This window comes from Octopus bimaculoides, chromosome 4, assembly GCF_001194135.2.
Source record: "Octopus bimaculoides isolate UCB-OBI-ISO-001 chromosome 4, ASM119413v2, whole genome shotgun sequence".
Taxonomy (NCBI): domain Eukaryota; kingdom Metazoa; phylum Mollusca; class Cephalopoda; order Octopoda; family Octopodidae; genus Octopus; species Octopus bimaculoides.
Genome location: NC_068984.1, coordinates 59,202,723 through 59,220,785, shown reverse-complemented (window position 1 = coordinate 59,220,785; position 18,063 = coordinate 59,202,723). Strand labels below are relative to the sequence as shown.

At 33.7% G+C, this 18,063-nt stretch overlaps 1 protein-coding gene across 13 annotated transcripts in view; it reads right to left on the bottom strand.

Moving 5' to 3' along the window:
• Positions 1 to 33: 33 nt before the first annotated feature.
• Positions 34 to 18,063, bottom strand: part of LOC106881796 (regulator of G-protein signaling 17) — a 378,661-nt gene continuing 360,631 nt past the window's right edge. For all 13 annotated transcript variants that reach the window (XM_052967117.1, XM_052967106.1, XM_052967119.1 and 10 more), the window contains 4 exons: positions 13,181 to 13,255; positions 8,050 to 8,111; positions 6,308 to 6,474; positions 34 to 1,643 (listed from right to left, as the gene is read on the bottom strand). In XM_052967117.1, the coding sequence (XP_052823077.1) occupies positions 1,470 to 1,643; positions 6,308 to 6,474; positions 8,050 to 8,111; positions 13,181 to 13,255 (478 nt within the window). In that variant the 3' untranslated portion in view covers positions 34 to 1,469. The remainder of the gene's footprint in view (positions 1,644 to 6,307; positions 6,475 to 8,049; positions 8,112 to 13,180; positions 13,256 to 18,063) is intronic.

Here is an 18,063-nt window from a genome sequence, read left to right as displayed (position 1 = left end):
ATATATATATATATATATATATATATATATATATACATTTTTTATCCTACCCCTTGCTCTTATAATAATCTTTAACATTAACTAGAAATATACAAAGAAAAAAATAAAACAAAAATGACAAAACAAGTTTTTGTGGCTGTTTTATCAAGTTGTTCTAATTTTCTTAATAATCTAGCGAGATACCCTCAAAAGAACCATCTCCCTACCTGCCCCCATTTCATGGGTCTATCATTTTGGGATGCCATAATCCTTTTATTTTCTTTCATTTTCTGATGAGTCTCTCATTGTCCTTAACACCTCTAGTTAAGACTGATATATATATAAACCAAAAAGTTAGTCCTTTCCAAAACAAGCAAGGACACTTAGTATTCTTGATTTAATGAGTTTTTCATTAACTGTTTTTTAATTTCAGAATTCATTTGAAAAGATTGAAAGAGCTTTTCTTTACTGACAAATTCAAATAAATTGAAAAGAAAAAAAATAATACCCTCCCCACTTTGGAATTTTCTTCAAATTCTTAGTAATAATGTTCAATATTTTAACCCTTTTGTAACAAGTATATGTATATGCATGTACATTGGTGTGTATAATTATATGTATGTAAATGTGGAAGTGATAAATTGTGTGTGTGAATATGTGTGTTTATAATTAGGAAGCCTAATTTTACTTAAAAATGTTTTAAAAATATCATTAAATTAATTTAGAAAAAAAAAAGAAGAAATCAAAACACATTATTATCGGAGAATAATAAATACATTTTCACTACTCCTTGCCTTCCAAAAATTGAGTGACTAGTGTGTGAAAATTTGCACGTATGTAAATATTAAAATGCATATCTGTGTATGTGTGCACTTATGGCTGTATTACTCACAAATGCATTGAATTTTGTATCTCTGTCAATATTTTTCTTTCTGAAAAATTCCTGAACATGCTTCCAAAAAAGCACTGAGGTAAAATATACAAGAGATGACAAAAGAATGAAGTTCAGATGTGCAGTCCAATTACTGCACTGTTAAGTCCTCCTTGCACACTAACAACAACAACAATAAATCACAACAACAACAACAACGACAGCAATGACAACAATGACTGTATCTGCCATAATCTGCCATATAGACACGTGCTGGTGGTACACACACACAAGCACACATGCACACACATACACACATACTCACACTCTCACACATACACACACACACATACACACTTATATTCACACCCACATATACAAAATGGCTAGCAGTGTGAGCTGGAGGCCAAAGATCTTCATTACCAGCACAGTACAGGTCAACAGTTGTCATCTTTGTCATAGCCAGATAATGGTCTCAACAGGTAGAAATAGTTATGAGTGCCATCACTTTCTGTCTCAGCGACCGTCAGTGAAGCTTCTGATTGGCTGCAGCAAGTTTCCTTGTAGCAAATGGGGGGAAAAACTAGAACAGAGCTTTGTTTTTAGTTCAGGTCTTCTCTCACGAGGAGGCCTCCTCGATGAGTTTTTTGTAGAGCTGAGAATTAAGAAAGCGTGGATAAGGATCTTGGTGCATCAGAGTATATATCTGCAGTTGTGCTTCATCGAATGTATGTGGAGATGGATCCAACATATTTTGGTTTATAACCTCTCTTACTCTGGAATCTAGACTAACCTGCAAAGAAATAAAATATTTTAAACTAAAATCAGCAACAGCAACAACAACAACAAGAACAACAAGTAAGAAGCAATTTTCATCCATATTTCAAAGCTGGTTACCACATTATTGGTTTCAAATTTTGGTACAAGGCCAGCAATTTTGTGGGTAGAAGGTAAGTTGATTACATTGATTCCAGTGCTCAACTGATACTTATTTTATCAATCTAAAAGGATGAAAGGCAAAATCAACCTCAACAGAATTTGAACTCAGAATGTAATGATAGACAAAATGCCACTATGCATTTTGTCTGGTGTGTTAATGATTCTGCCAGCTCACCACCTTAAAATATGCTATATGTTAATCCATTGCCCAGTTTAACACCCACCACTTCTAGCTCTTGGGTGCCTTTAAGACAGGGGTTCTCAACTATTTTTTATCTATGAACCCCTTTGAATAATATTTTATTCTGGTGGACCACTATAACGATTTGGTGTTTAAAAACTAGTTTTCTAGATACTTCTTTTAAAATTCCTATTTTTCTTTTGTGCATATTATTAGCTTGTGTAGGTTGAACTATTTAAAGAAAGAAACTTAGCTGTTTTTTGCATTACACACCAATACATACATACATTTAAAGCAAAATTTTTTCAAAGGCTCTTAAAATACTATTGTGGATCCCTAATTTACTATTTTGTTGTGTGGATCTCTAAAAATCTTATATGGACCCTGGTTGAGAACCACTGCTTTAACAGATTCTTCTCTTGTTTATATTTGGGTTGGCTCTCTGGTCAGAGGATAACTCTTTATTCCTATCTATCTCAGAAACCCTGGAAAGGTTTATGGGGAGTCATGGCCAATGCTCATTCTCCTTTGATTAAGCTATTAAAAGAAAAATAAATGTTTCATAAGTGCAAAACAGCTTTACCATCAAGCCAACTCAGGAAGTCCTCCCATCAATCACTCTATCAGTCAGAAATAAAAATAGCCAAATTACCTTCAAATCACAACCTACCATATTAAAGAGGAAGTAGAATTAGGATCATAAAGTCCGATACAGAATATTTAAATAAATAAATAAATAAATAAATGAATACACAGTGGGGACAAAAACATAAAACGAATGAAAAATGGTAATATGTACAATGAAATCAATGGTGATGAAATGGCTGCATGCACCCCACTCACATGCAGTACTATTTAAATGTTCTTACTGTCCGTTTATAACCAGTGTTTATATCCTCTTAGCATCTTTTGCTTTATTCTTTTTTTTAAAACACAATTCACTTTTTTTTTTAAAGCCTTTTTATATAAGGCCTTAATTCATTTAGATCAACTACTGATGGTAGTACACCGAATTCTACCTCATATGTTGGTGGTTCGAATCTACATTTTCCCTTCCACCTGCTGTATCTTTCCTTGACTATTAAAATCACCTTCACATTCTCACCATAACTGTCCTTTGGCAACTTTACCCTTATAACCAATTTCATTTTAGAAATCATTTTTTCTGTGCACACATTTTTGTCATATGTTACAAAATACCAATTGTATTTTCTCCGCTTACGTTTACTGTGTTCTGCTCTTGGCATCACTTTATCCATTTCGGTCGTTGTCACTTCTTCCTCTTGCTGCTGTTCCACTTCATGGGTTAAACAACTCTCCAGTCTGCTTGCTTCTATCTTTTCCTCCTCCATAACTTCTTTCTCAACCTCCTTTTCTATCTCTCTCTCAATCTCTTTTTCAACCTCCTTTATGACTGCTTTCTCTGTCTCCTTTGTTTCTTTTTTCTTTTTCTGTCCCTTTGGCAGAGAGCCCTTCCTTTTTCTTTTTTAAACCACTTCGAATCACTCATCTACCTCTTTCTCCTCCTCCTGCACCTCATCATTCACTTTCTCCTGCTCCTTTGGCTGTTCCATTTCTTCTCTCTGGGGGCACCTCGCCTTCATGTGGCCTTTCTCGCTACACAAATAACATCTGGGAGGCCTGCCTTCCACCACTACCCTCAATCTCACATCTGCAGGTAGAATGACTTCTTCTGGGATCTTGATCATATCACTATCAGTTGTCTGAAGTGATATCTCAATCCTGTAACCCCACCAGTCCACTTTTCTCGTCCTTGTCATGCTTAGGATCATGGAATCCTCTACCATGTTGTGTATTATCACTGCAACCGATGTTTCGTCTAATTCTGGTGGTACCTTTCCCACCCTTACTTACACAACTCTTCTGCCACAGTAAGTTGGTAGGAAAACCCACTCTTCTGATTTTATGGCATCAGTGGAGTGCATTATCACTTCAACATCGCAATCAAAATGCACCTCCACTGTGTCAAATTTTCTTCCTCTTGTTATGAATGTCATCTTCTTTTTAATCTCTTAAACTTTTCTCAATTTCTTCTATTGGTGCTACTTCAATTTTCTTGGATGATATTTTCAGTGTTTTATAAATTATTGTTTTCCTCTTTACACTATATGTTAATTTGAATAGAGGCATCAACTTCAGACTGTGGCCTTCTTTTTCTAAAAGGTTGCTGCATTCCTTTAACATTTCTGGCTCAATTTTTATTTCTCGTACTTCCAAATCTTGGACTTCGATACCTTTGCCAGTTGCAGTCGCATAACTGTGGCTCTTGGCTAGTTCACTTTCCATTGTACTTCTTCCCGTTGGTTCTCCCATAAATGGGAAGAAAAAACAATTCAGCAAATACTCATGGGAGCAAACAGCAATTTTAAACAGGAAACAAACATGGTACACCCACAAGGGGAAACCTCCAACAACAAAATATCACTCTTACTTCAAATGTAGATTTCAACCATGGAAATTATAAATTATAATGTTAAGTTAAACAGGTAAATAGTTTTTCATGCTGCACTGTAAGGTAAGGATAAAGTCCATTGTCAAAATGGGGGAGGCTAGGTGTTATTAGCCAAAACTGTGAAACTATAACAAATTGGCTAGACCCTGGCAAACCTTTATAAGCAGAGATAATTTTACCCCCCCAGTTTTTGTGACAGTTTTTTCTGTGAGACAAAGTTGTTCAATTGGATTCTGGAAGCTATGATTGCCTGTTTAGTTTACACACTTTGTGCTTTCTGTTAGGCTTTTATGGATTTATTTTATGCTCCAGGAATTCGCCAGAACTTTTGTCAGATTTAAAATAATTTCTGTGTCACATCTGGGTGAGTACAAAAAAATCTCTTAAGTTATGTTATGTTATATTTATGTGAATTTTGAACCCTGCATTTGTGGAAGGTTGTGTAGTAATTTTGCTAGCAATTTTCTGTTAAGATAAATGTTAAAATTTGTATAAATAGCTAAAGGGTGTATGAATTTAAAATTTTCATGTAGCTAATTTTTGTATTAGACAACTAACTGTAAATTTTGTCTAATGGTTACACGGCATGCTTGTATGAAGCTGTTTTGTGTGAATTTAAAGCAAACTAGCTTTTTGTTTGACTATTTAATTTTTTAACAATACTTATTGATGTAGTCTGGCAGCCGTTTTGTGTCATGAACTTTTAGTTTAAATGGTTGCTTTGACATTAGGTTTAATTATGTTTAGGTCCAAGGCATATATTTAAAAAATAAAATTTGTGAGGCCAGGCTTTGTGTGAGGCCAATTTTAGTGAAACCAAAAACTGGGATTAGGAGTCCGAATTCTGAACTGTATATATATGTTATCTTTGTAAATATTTTGACTGCACATCTGGTGTAGCATTTGCTTTTTGTTTGTATATATATTCGTTTGTATGTAAACTGTTTTTATGCTGACTATTGTTAATAATATTTTAGAAAAATTTCATGGTGTGTTGTTTTGGGTTCACCCCATCCTTGTTGATTCTGTAAATTCGGGTTATGGCCACCAGGTCGTAACAATATAAGAACATGTGTGTGCATCTGTGTATGCGCATGCACACACACACACACAAACATACACATATACTCTTTTACTCTTTTACTTGTTTCAGTCTTTTCACTGTGGTCATGCTGGAGCACCGCCTTTTTAGTCAAGCAAATCGACCCCAGGACTTATTCTTTAGAAGCCTAGTACTTATTCTATCGATCTCTTTTGCCGAACCGCTAAGTTACGGGGACATAAACACACCAGCATTGGTTGTCAAGCGATGTTGGGGGGACAAACACACACATACAAACATACACACACACATACATATATATATATATACAAATATATACGACAGGCTTCTTTCAGTTTCCATCTACCAAATCCACTCACAAGGCTTTGGTCGGCCCGAGGCTATAGTAGAAGACACTTGCCCAAGATGCCGCGCAGTGGGACTGAACCCGGGACCATGTGGTTGGTAAGCTAGCTACTTACCACACAGCCACTCCCACGCCTATATGCACATTAACTTTTCATATAGAGCTCAGTCCCTCTCCACTCATTTTTAAAGTCATAATTCTAGCTCCAAACAGGCACAGTGATGACTATAGGTCTATCAGATATCAGATTTGTGCAAAACTTTTGTGTTTGTATGATTGTTACAAACTAATATATATATACATACACACACGCACATATAAAAAATATCAGTCAATTCACATTTTTGAATTTGTCAATAGTTAGTAGATAATTAATCATATCGAAGTATTTTCTTCTAGGTATACACAGAGACTTCAGAAATTTTATAAAATAGTTCTCAGGCAATTAAACTTACCTCTTTTGGAGACAGTATAGAAATATAATCTTCGTATATTAATCTGGCTTTTTCTTCTATTAATTCAGAATTTTGTTCCCTCTTCAGTTCTTCACATGCTAGCCAAAATAACATATTTTCTTCACTATATTCCATTCGAAGGAATTCTCGAAATTTTCTTCGACCACCTAAAAATAGTAAATTTTTCAATTTACTTTTTTCTTATTTTTATTTTTTGCAAATTCAAGTGAAGTAGGTAACATTTCAGGAATGCAAAAGTTTTAACTTTGAATCTTACAGAATAATATCATTCTAGGTACAAGGAACTATACTCTTGGGAGTTGAGGGAAATTCAGATATCTGTACTTTACCAAGTTCATAGGTCAGACATTCATTAAGTAGGTATGGCCCACACGTTGGAACATCCTGTTTGTGAAATTAACATGAAAGTGGTTGAACACTCCACAGACTCCCTTAGCATAGTTCTCAGGGAGATTCAGTGGGACACAGAGTGTGACAAAGCTGGCCCCTTTTAAATACAGGTACAACTCATTTTTGCCAACTGAGTGGACTGGAGCAATGTGAAATAAAGTGTCTTGCTCAAGGGCACAACGTGCCACTGGTAATCAAACTCACAACCTCATGATCGCAAGTCAAATACCCTAACCACTAAACCATGTGCCTTCATGTATATAAGCAACAGTGTATAAATTATAAGAATAAATATGATCTCAGAATACCTAGAAGAGTACTAGATCATCAATGGCACTACAATGATCTTATAATGTTATAGGGCTAACTACGAATACCACTGCTTTATTAAGAAAGGAAAACTTCATAGTTATACACCTTTAACACCTTTTGTACCAACCTGTAAAATATGATACAAAAATAGCCATTTTAAAGTGACCATATCTAAATCAGAAGCTTCTGTCGTAATTTTAAGTAACATTTTTGAAATCTTTTGCCAGTCCTGAGTATCACATGTGATACACAGAACATATTTGTTTCTGTGGCATACACACATCATATATGATACATATTCCCCATTTTTTTTCAACCATCAGTCTAACTTGAGGCTCATGAAAGGAAACCTTTATATTTACTTAGAACATCTGAAACAAGGATTACCTAAAAGTTTGCAAGCAAGAATGGATGTTTAAGATGAAGTTATGCAAATGTTTTGGACAGGCAAAAGTTAAGTTATATTCCAGATATCAGCTTAATAACGAGAAAGTTCATACTAAATTGTACTAAATTCATTTCATTTCATCATTGTTTTCAAAACGAATTAGAACACATAGGCAGTGTTTGTCATTAGAATTATTATCAGAAAAGGGTTAAATGACAAAAGGTTAACCCCTTTAACATTTAAACTGGTCATACCTGGCCCAAATATTCAACCTGTTTTATGTTCAAACCAGTCAGATCTAACCTCCCACATCTCCCATACAGTGTTACTCTAAAATTAAACAATCACATCATTGAAATCTTAAAGCCACAAGGTATTGTACGATTAATTCAAAACAATGTGAATAAATAAGCATTACATTTGATAGAGTAATCTGAATGCTAAAGGGTTTAAGAAAAAATCTGCCTTGCTGACTATTCAATACAAACAACTTTTTGGTATGTGATGTAAACAAGAAGAAAGATTGATTTGTAGATACCATATCTACAAACAAGTAAAACCACAAGAATCAGAAGAATAAGAAAGGTAACAATAAAAAGAGCAGCTGTAAAGTATTTAATAGTATACTTACCATTACTTCTTATAAGTCGGTCAAAAGATTCAGACCAGTTTTTCATATCTTCTAATGATAAACTAAATAAAATAAAAAAAATATACAAATTTGTTATTTCTTATAAAGAAATTTTGAACATCACAAAACTTGAATTTTTTGCAAAAAGATCCAGAACATTCCTAATAAGCCCAATAATTTTGCAGAAATATTTGGTTACACTAATAATGGTTTCAAAATTTAGCACAAGGTCAGCAATTTTGAGTCAATGGTATAGCCCAGTACTTCACTGGTACTTTATTTTACCATCAACCCCAGTACTTCACTGGTACTTTATTTTACTATTAACCCCAGTACTTCATGGGTGCTTTATTTTACCGTCAATCACAGTACTTCACTAATACAAAGATGACTCTAGGAGAATTTGAACTCATAATGTAAGATGTGGAAGAATTACTGTTAGGCATTTTATCTAATGCTATAATGATTCTGCCAGATTGCTACATTATTTGGCCACTCTAATAATAGTAAATTACTGTTTTATTGTTGTTTAGCCCCCAGGTGAGTCCTTAAGGAATAGACCTATGACAAAGGCATTCCAACTATCTCCCTGTATATCTAGAACTACATGAATGAATGCATCCATTTCAAGATGGTTTAATTTCAAAGTGATCTGATTGCTATTTCTAGCAGGTTGATCAAGCAACCCTATAGAGATTACTCAGTTGTCTTGATGGTAGTTTAGTATTTAGTCAGTTTGCATTTCATTGAAATTTAAGTTGTGAAATACTATGTTCAGTTTCTTGTTTGAAGGCAAAGCATGCATGAAATAATTAGTGATTGGAGTTTACAGAAAATAACCGTTTGTTTGGCAGTGAGATAGTTTTAGTATAGTGGTAATAATATGTAAATATAAACAAAGGATATTGATAGAAGTAAAAATAATTCTATTCAATACTTTGACCTATATTAGCTCTAATCACAAAACTAAAATAAAATTTTCATTATTAAATAAATCTATTATTACCCTTCTTTAGAACTGTGTTACCTTTTCTCAAATTACATAGCTTAGAGTTACTGCCAAAGTTAACTAACCAGCCATGGAGCACCCAACCAGAATGACTGACACATAGAAAAAAATAAATAACTCTGGAACTTATAACCAACAATATCACAAACCAGATGCAGTGGAATCATGTCAGTAACCAGATTGCAGTCGTGTGATGAAAATTTTGACACCAAACAGTAAGTGTTTAAGTGAAGTTAACAATCTTTGTATGTTTTTGAATGGCTAAAATGTGTCTTCTATGCTGTAATCATTAATAATGTTTCGTGCAAATTACACCCTCTAACTTATATCAGTATTTGCAGAACATAGAGAGAAGACAAGAATAAAAAGCACACTACATACATCATGTTATCTAGTCTGATGTCTCATATATTTTAGACTTTCTAGATTGATGAAAATATATGTCAGCAATAAAATACTGGTTTCAAGATTTGACACAAGGCCAGCAATTTTGGGGAAGAAGGTAAGTTGATTGTATGCATGCACTTACACTCATGCAAGTACATGCATGTGTATAAGATAAGAGGATCAAATTAAATCATTAGTGAAGTCACTAATTTATCATTAACTCACTGTGTCATACAACTTGTTGTGTAATAACTTGCAATATTATTTAAGATTATGCAAGAATGTGTTTATGTAACGTTGCCACTTTATGAGGTAATACACCATCTGAGGTTAATTAGGCGATATGTACCAAATGGTATTATGGTTGATATCAAAGTGGTAATGTTATGCGAACATGTTATTGCATAATTTTATATAATCTCACAAGTTATTGCATGCTAAGATGTATGTCATAATGTGTAAATCATAAGTCTTTGTTAAAAAAACACATGTAATAATACTTGTATTATCCATTTGCTTTCATCTTTATTACTATATGCATGTGTGTAGTGCCCATGCTGGTGCTACGTAAAAGCACTTATTACACTCTGTAAAGTGGTTGGTACTAGGAAAGGCATCCAACTGTACAAACCATACCAAATATGGAGCTTGGGCAGCTCTCCCGCTGGCCAGCTCCTATCAAACTATCCAACCCATGCCAGCATAGAGAACAGACGCTAAATGATGATGATGATATTTTGTGTGTGTGTGTGTGTGTGTGTGTGTGTGTGTGTGTGTGTGTGTGTGTGTGTGTGTGCATGTACTTGTGTTTGTCCCCTGTTGCTTATTGACAATCAATGTTTGTTTGTTTACATCTCCCATAATTTAGCAGTTTGGCAAAAGATATAGATAGAATAAGTACCAGACTTAACAACATAAGTACTGGGGTTGATTCATTCAGCTAAACTCCCCAAGATGGTGCCCCAGGTGTATAGCTGTAGTTCAATGACTGAAACCAGTAAAAGATATGTTTGTGTCTCCTCGTTTTGATATGGCATGACAATAGGAAATGAGTACCACCAACATATAAGCAGGGTCCATTGCTTCCAGTCTTTCATGAAAATGTGTGACCATGGAGAAATATTACTTTGCTTGAAAACAAGCAAAAATCAGTGATAGGATGAGCATCCATTCATAGAAAATCTGCTTCAATAAATTCTGTCTGACCCATGCTAGTATGAAAAAGAGGAAGCCAAGACGATGATGATGAAGGAATATATAATTTGTAAGTGGTTTCACAAATAAAAATAATTCGGGCAGAGAGAATATATTGTTATAATGTAGTAGATAAAAATTATTCTTTTCCCATGCCTCTCTGCTAAATAGAGTATTCTTCAGCTTGTGATTCGAATGAAAGTTTTAAGTGTTCTTCATCTGTATGAGCATGTTGCTAATTTCCATTTATATGTACATGCACTTGTACACTTATACTGATATAGACCAACACTAGAATATCAAGTATTTAATTATGTTCCACTGTTTGATTAAAATTAGCTCTGAGGTATTTATTAATATTATGTAGTAAATGCCATTTGGATAAAATTTCAAACCTTTTATTAAATAATTATTTGAGGTCTTGAATTTAGTTTCATTGTAGAACATTTCCATAATACATAGGCAGCAAATTCTGGATCCATTAATGTAAGATTTGCTTTGGTTCAGTGTATCCTCTAAGAATTTTAAATGATTAATTCTATCTTTCAATATCTGTATATAGATTGAAGTGATGGTGCAATTCCTCTTTCTTGTTTATGTTTCACAATAGTGAAATGTAATTTTAGAAAAGGTTTTTGAAACTTCCCTCAATAATTCCATTGTATTGTATTGCAGTGGTGTCATTATCACTAACTACATTTGAATTAACATTAGTGAAATAGGTTACTACTTTTCTATGGCTGTTCTATTTAAGTGGGCATAACTCTTTGTTCATGCATGTGAAACTCATATTATCTTCCTTAAATTAGCAGACATCATATTTAAACATTAGACATATTAGACATGATATTTAAAATAATTTTAATGTTGCCTTGAACATAACTTTGCCTATTGAGGATCTGATGTTTTACAGAAATTTTGAACATATTGCTTTTGTATCTTGTAAAACTGGTTCTGTTTACTTTAGTAGAAGCATCAATAGAGTTTGACTCAAAAGGTTAAGTGGAAACAGGAATACATTTATGATGAAGTGTATTTATATAGTTAGAAAGTCAGAACAGTAAGGTTTGTTGCAAAAGAAAGTATAATTCTTTCTCAAGTGTTACAAGCAATCAGGATATACTTTTCAAGTGATATATGATAGCTTTACATCAGTGGTTCCCAAACTTTTGTTAAGCTGCTGCCCCCACCCCCTGGCACCCAGGCCACATCCCTAGCATCCCCTTCCTAACTCACCACCACAAACATAGACCACTTTCTGCAGCAGAATCAAAAAATCTGTATTTCACATTCATCACCCTCTTTTGGCCACCCTATTATCACCCAACTTTTCTCCAACGTCCCACTGAATCTTTCTACCACCCCCAGGGGTGGGGCAGTACTGTCCACTTTGGGAAACAAAGCTTTACACATTAAATCTAAAAGCAGATTAGTAAAATAATAAAATCACAGGAAAACCTAGCAACTAGAGCACTAGTAAAATAATTCTTTCTAATGTCCCGCAGCCTCTATAGAAGTAATTCATAACGAGCAGTGGAGGACAGTACTCTGAAAGCATAATAACCAGAGAAAGAACAAGGTGGGAAAAAAAAATCAAAGAGCTTTTACCTCTACTGATAAGAAAAGGATTGTCTCCTTAATCTAAGGGTATACTGTTCAGTGACTAAGAACAAAGTATAAAGTTGCATGGTAGGGAGATATGAGCATTGAATGCAGGGGATGTGTGAAAGCTGGAAAGAAATTAAACATGATCCACTGGATAAGTAATGTTAGTGTGGACATGTAATGTATATGAATGATGACAGTAAAGAAAAGCTGGGACAATCAAGTGGGAGGAAACTAGAAAAAGAAGACTAACAAAACTTCGGTGGTGGAAGCTGATCTCAAGATACTACACTTCACAAAGGTGTTGACAAAAAAAAAAATGCAACAAATGGTAAGAGGTTGTGTTGGAGAGGACTCATTCAATACATGTAAGCATGGTAAAGTAGATGTAAAAGTGATGATGACAGGAACATAGTCTCAACCCATTTTCCTGTCATGGGTCTCTTTGAATCCTATTTAACTCAGATGAACCCTCAACCATTTGATGTGTAAAAAGCCCTATTATATCTTTATAATTAAATATTTTTAGGAATTGTATAAAAGAAATTGTTAGAATATTTTGTGTATTGTAGAAGTATAACAGATTTATTTCAGACAAATTTTAACAGCCAAATCTTATATGGAATCCAAGGGCCATGAAGACCCCAGTTGAGAATTCTTGATGTAGTGCAAGCCTTAAAATTTCAGGACATCTCACTCTTTCTTTCTCTCCCTCCCTCTCTCTCCCTCCCTCTCTCTCCCTCCCTCCCTCTCTCTCTACAACTAAACTTCATAAAGATGGAAAAGTCAATGAAATATTTTTCATGGTTGGTTATGTGTGTTAGAGAAAAGTTGTCCAAACAGGAACATCTCAAAATAATGGAAACAACAATAACAGTAACAGAAAAAGCAACAAGAACAGCAACAATGACTATATTAACATATTGATATACTTACAGTTCTTCTCTGTCGCTGTTAGAATCCAGTTCTTTTGATCTACTCTGAGAGAGTTGATCATTTTTCACAACCATACTAATTAAAGCAAAACAAAATGAAAAGAAATCATTAAAGCTTATTTCTCAAAGATTTACATAAAAACAACAACAATAAAGAAAAATATCAACTACATCTATTTGGGGATATTTAAAGACAACACATTTTCTAATACAATTAATCAACAAAATAAAATGCACAAGAATGGAATACTGTTACAAAAATTTTAACATGCATGTTGATTTCAATGTATTGTATTCAAAGATTTTGTTCGTTTTCACAAATAAACCTTATAAAAAAGGAAAAAAAAAAAAATACCATTGATGATCCTGAACATGAAAAAATTAAAATTTCAAATAAAAAGTACAATTTCTTGAAAAATGAATTTCTATGTAGTCATGCTTGCTACAAGCTGAAGTTAATCTTAGTCTGATAAAGAAAGTTGATTTCTTTGACAAGCTTAAAAAAATATCTGTTACTTTCAGAAAGTGTCTTTATAATTTAAGCAATTTTTTCAAATGAAAATAGCTTATTAGATATTTCAAAAATTACCCAAAATTATTCATTATTCCAGTCCCCACTGTTAAATTTTCTCCATATCTCCCTTTCTCTCTCTCTCTCTCACACACACACACACACACATACAGTAATATAGTGTTGTTTTCAGTATATTGCATGTACTGAGAAACTATGCCCATATATTGAAACAGTTCTATTGTCTATAAAATGTTTACTATAAGGTTTACAATATCAAGTACAATAGCAGGCGAGGATTCCATATAAAGCAGTTGTATAATGAACAGTTGCAACACTATAATGTGATAGAATGTATGTATATGGAAGTGTATGCAATGAGAAATATAAGTCCTTGTAATTAATGTGTCTTGAAGTGAATTCAGCTATAAATAAGAGCTTATATTACAACTGGGGTAAAGAGGTCTTGGATGAAAAAAAATAAAAAACACAGAAAGTTACATGTAAGACTCAAAACCATGCATCTACTGTAATCCAAACAGAAGTGCTAACAATTACACTAAAGCAGCATCTTACTCATCTTTCTTTCCTCAAATTAAGCACTTTAAACAATTTTACCAGGAAGAAAATATTAGTAGTCTGAATATAAACATACTTTCTCACTGGTAAAATAAAAGCATCTAATCTGATGGAAGATGGGAAAGCGAAATTGTGATGGCACCATCGTTCGAGCGTGATCGTTACCAGCATTGCCTTTCTGACACTTGTGCCACAGCTTCGCGTTCCTGGCACTTGTGTTGGTGGCATGTGAAAAGTCATTCGAGTGAGATCGTTGCCAGTGCCGCTGGACTGGCTCCTGTGCAAGTGGCACATAAAATACATCATTTTGAGCATGGCCGTTGCCAGTACCACCTGACTGACCTTCTTGCCGGTGGCACGTAAAAGCACCCGCTACACTCTTGGAGTGGTTGGCGTTAGGAAGGGCATCCAGCTGTAGAAACTTTGCCAAATCAGATTGGAGCCTGGTGTAGCCATCTGGTTCACCAGGCCTCAGTCAAATCGTCCAACCCATGCTAGCATGGAAAACGGACGTTAAATGATGATGATGATGGGAGGGAGTGGACTGTTTAAGTTCATTTGTAGCATGTGTGTCTGGGTTAGAGAAGATGCATAGTTTGAATCCTGCACATAGCTTTCTGCCTTTTTTTTTCCACTCAAAGGATTAACCCAAAGTATTATATGCTATTATCCATAGCTGAACTTTTTTCATGATACATCATTGATAAAGACATATAATACATATATGTGTGTGTTCATGGGTGTATGTATATGTATCATATGTGTGTGTGTATATATATATATATATATATATATATATATATATATATATATATATATATATATATATATATATATATGTATGTATGTATGTATGTATTTATATGTACATGTATCATGTGTGTGTATATATGTATGTATGTATGTATTTATATGTACATGTATCATGTGTGTGTATATATGTATGTATGTATGTATTTATATGTACATGTATCATGTGTGTGTGTATACATATATATGTATGTATTTATATGTACATATATATATGTGTGTGTGTATATATATATATATATATACCAGCGTCACCTTACTGGCACTTGTGCCGGTGGCATGTGAAAAAATATTTGAGCGAGGTCACCAGTGCCACTGGACTGGCTCCTGTGCAGGTGGCATGTAAAAATTTGAGTGTGGCCGTTGCCAGTACCACCTGACTGGCCCTCGTGCCGGTGGCACATAAAAGCACCCTCTACACTCTCAGAGTGGTTGGCATTAGGAAGGACATCCAGCAGTAGAAACTCTGCCAGATCAGATTGGAGCCTGGTGCAACCATCTGGTTCACCAGTCCCCAGTCAAATCGCATGGGAAGCGGACGTTAAACGATGATGATGATGATGATGATGATGATGATGATGATATATATATATCATAAAGAAAAAGTATATAATATAGGATTAATGTTACAACTAAAGGCTTCATAATAAATTCCAGGCTTATTTATATAAGTCCTACATAGATGTCCAAAATGAAGCTTTGTTTTTTAAATTTAACATTCCAAACTTAATAGTTGATAAGGTATTGAAATATTATGACAGAAATGAAACAAAAAATTATAGATAGAAATCTGTGAAATAATGAAGCCCATATTGAAGAAGACTAAGAAAAAGAGCTTAGAGAAAAAAAAAGGACATAATGAGAAAAGTTTCAAAGAGGATAGAGAAAGAAAGAAGAGATATTTAATCTATGATAAAGTAGGCATAATTGACAACAATAAAGTTATGGAGAGACGGTATAATTATTAGGGAGAAACATGAATGTGAATAAGAAAATATAGGGGTTGTGATTATGTAACATGACTGATTGAATAGAGTGACAAAAAATCAGAGAAGAGAAAGTAGTGAAGTTTATGAAGTACTGAAGAATAGAGGAAAGAAGAAAGAGAAATGCTACTGTAGTGTGAAAAAATGTAAAAGAAAATTTTGAGGAACAGAGAGAGATATATATACAAACAGTTCAGCAAAAACAGCTAATTAGTGCTTAAATAAATAAATGAATATGGAATAAAATAAGGTAATAGGATGTACAAGATTCAACAGACAAGAATCAAACTTACTAATAGCATTCAGTTTCCTATGATATATTTCTGAACAACATTTAGCTAGTAGAGGGAGGAGAATACTATATATTCATATTTAGAACTCTAAATATTCATATTCATAATATTTATAATTCAGTCTGTAGGTAAAAATAAAGTTTTTGTAGAATAAACTATTTTTGGTGATGAAATTTCAAAAATAATTCATTCCTAGAATTCAATAAGTTGAAAGGAGACACCAGTATGAAGAATTTTTCTCAGTTACATAAGCACTACAGCCTAAATCCTTTAAATGGTGGTTTGGCAAATTGTATCATTGACCATAGTATCTTGAAGTTTCTAGTGCCATCATATTACAGTCTCCAAATGTGCTGTGTTAAGAGGTGATGTTTCTTTTCATTGCATGCCTAAAAGAATATGCTTCCTTTGTGTATCTAATCTTAAATGTGTATTCAGTTAAGCTTAAATAAAATTGTTCCTTGTGGTCTGTGAATTTCCTTGTAGCTCAGGTATTTGCTATCAAGTAAATATGAATTGATATTGGACAAAATTCTGTTGTGGTTAGTCAACTGACCAAAGAAATTATTGTAATTTCTCCTGTTCACATCAGAAATCAAATACTTTATGATGCTAGTACAACTTTCATGGAGCTTTTGTTAAATATTTTGTAGCATGTGTAGAGAAGTACCCCAGTATAAGGTTCAAGAAGGTTTTGGTGCTATTGGATGCCACACCCATACTGTAAGGAGGATGAAGTTAGGGGTGATATAATGCTTGTGTCTTTTTTATGGCTTTATGAGTTGTTCAGTATAGTATATATTGTATTCCCTTATGGAATCCACTCCCTTTCAATGAATTGTTATATTAGGGTGATGCATAGTTAAAACATTTGACAAAATGTAAGAGCTAATTTTATTCACTAAATTCTTGAAAACTACAGGAGCAAGGCTGGAGGACTTAATATATTTTCATTTGGCTTCCAGTAAGGGCAATTTTTCATTTGGTTTTCTATAAGGGCAATATTTAGATGTATTTATGTCCAGCATAAAATCTAAAATTAACTATATGATATTGGTAATACTTGTAATTCTTAAGCTCAGCTCTTTAAATGCATTAAAAAATGTCTTTCCTAGGCCTGTCACTGATAGCCATTCATGAAGAAAAAGTCAACAAGCCAACATTTCTATAAAGTCTGAAGCCTGTGAGGTAGAATTCCTTCATCAGAGAGTTTAAGATATAATTCCATCAGCCCACAAACCTCACTTATATTATTTAAAGACTGCATCAAAAAACTTGTCCAGCTAAAACACTGCCTTCAAAAGAGAGTAAAAATTTTCTGGCATATAAGGTAATGCTAATTTTAGAATCATTTATAGAAATAAAATCACTGACATTATTACTTTTAATCCTATTTTATGTATTGAATTCTTTTTCCTTACACTTGTGTGTGTGTGTGTGTGTTTGTGTACATAGATAGATAGATATATATATAGTTTCATGTACATATAAATGCTTCTTTATTATTAAGTACTTTGCACATACAAGCGACTTCTATCTAAGGACATACCAGCACCTGGTAATATATTCACAAAAGAATATATTTTTATGCTTTTAACAAGTTGAAATTTTGATAAAGAGAATATACTGGACAACAACTCAACTGATGCCTCTGATGATCAAAGATAAGGCTTTAGGACAAAGAAATTGTACCTTGTGTAATAAA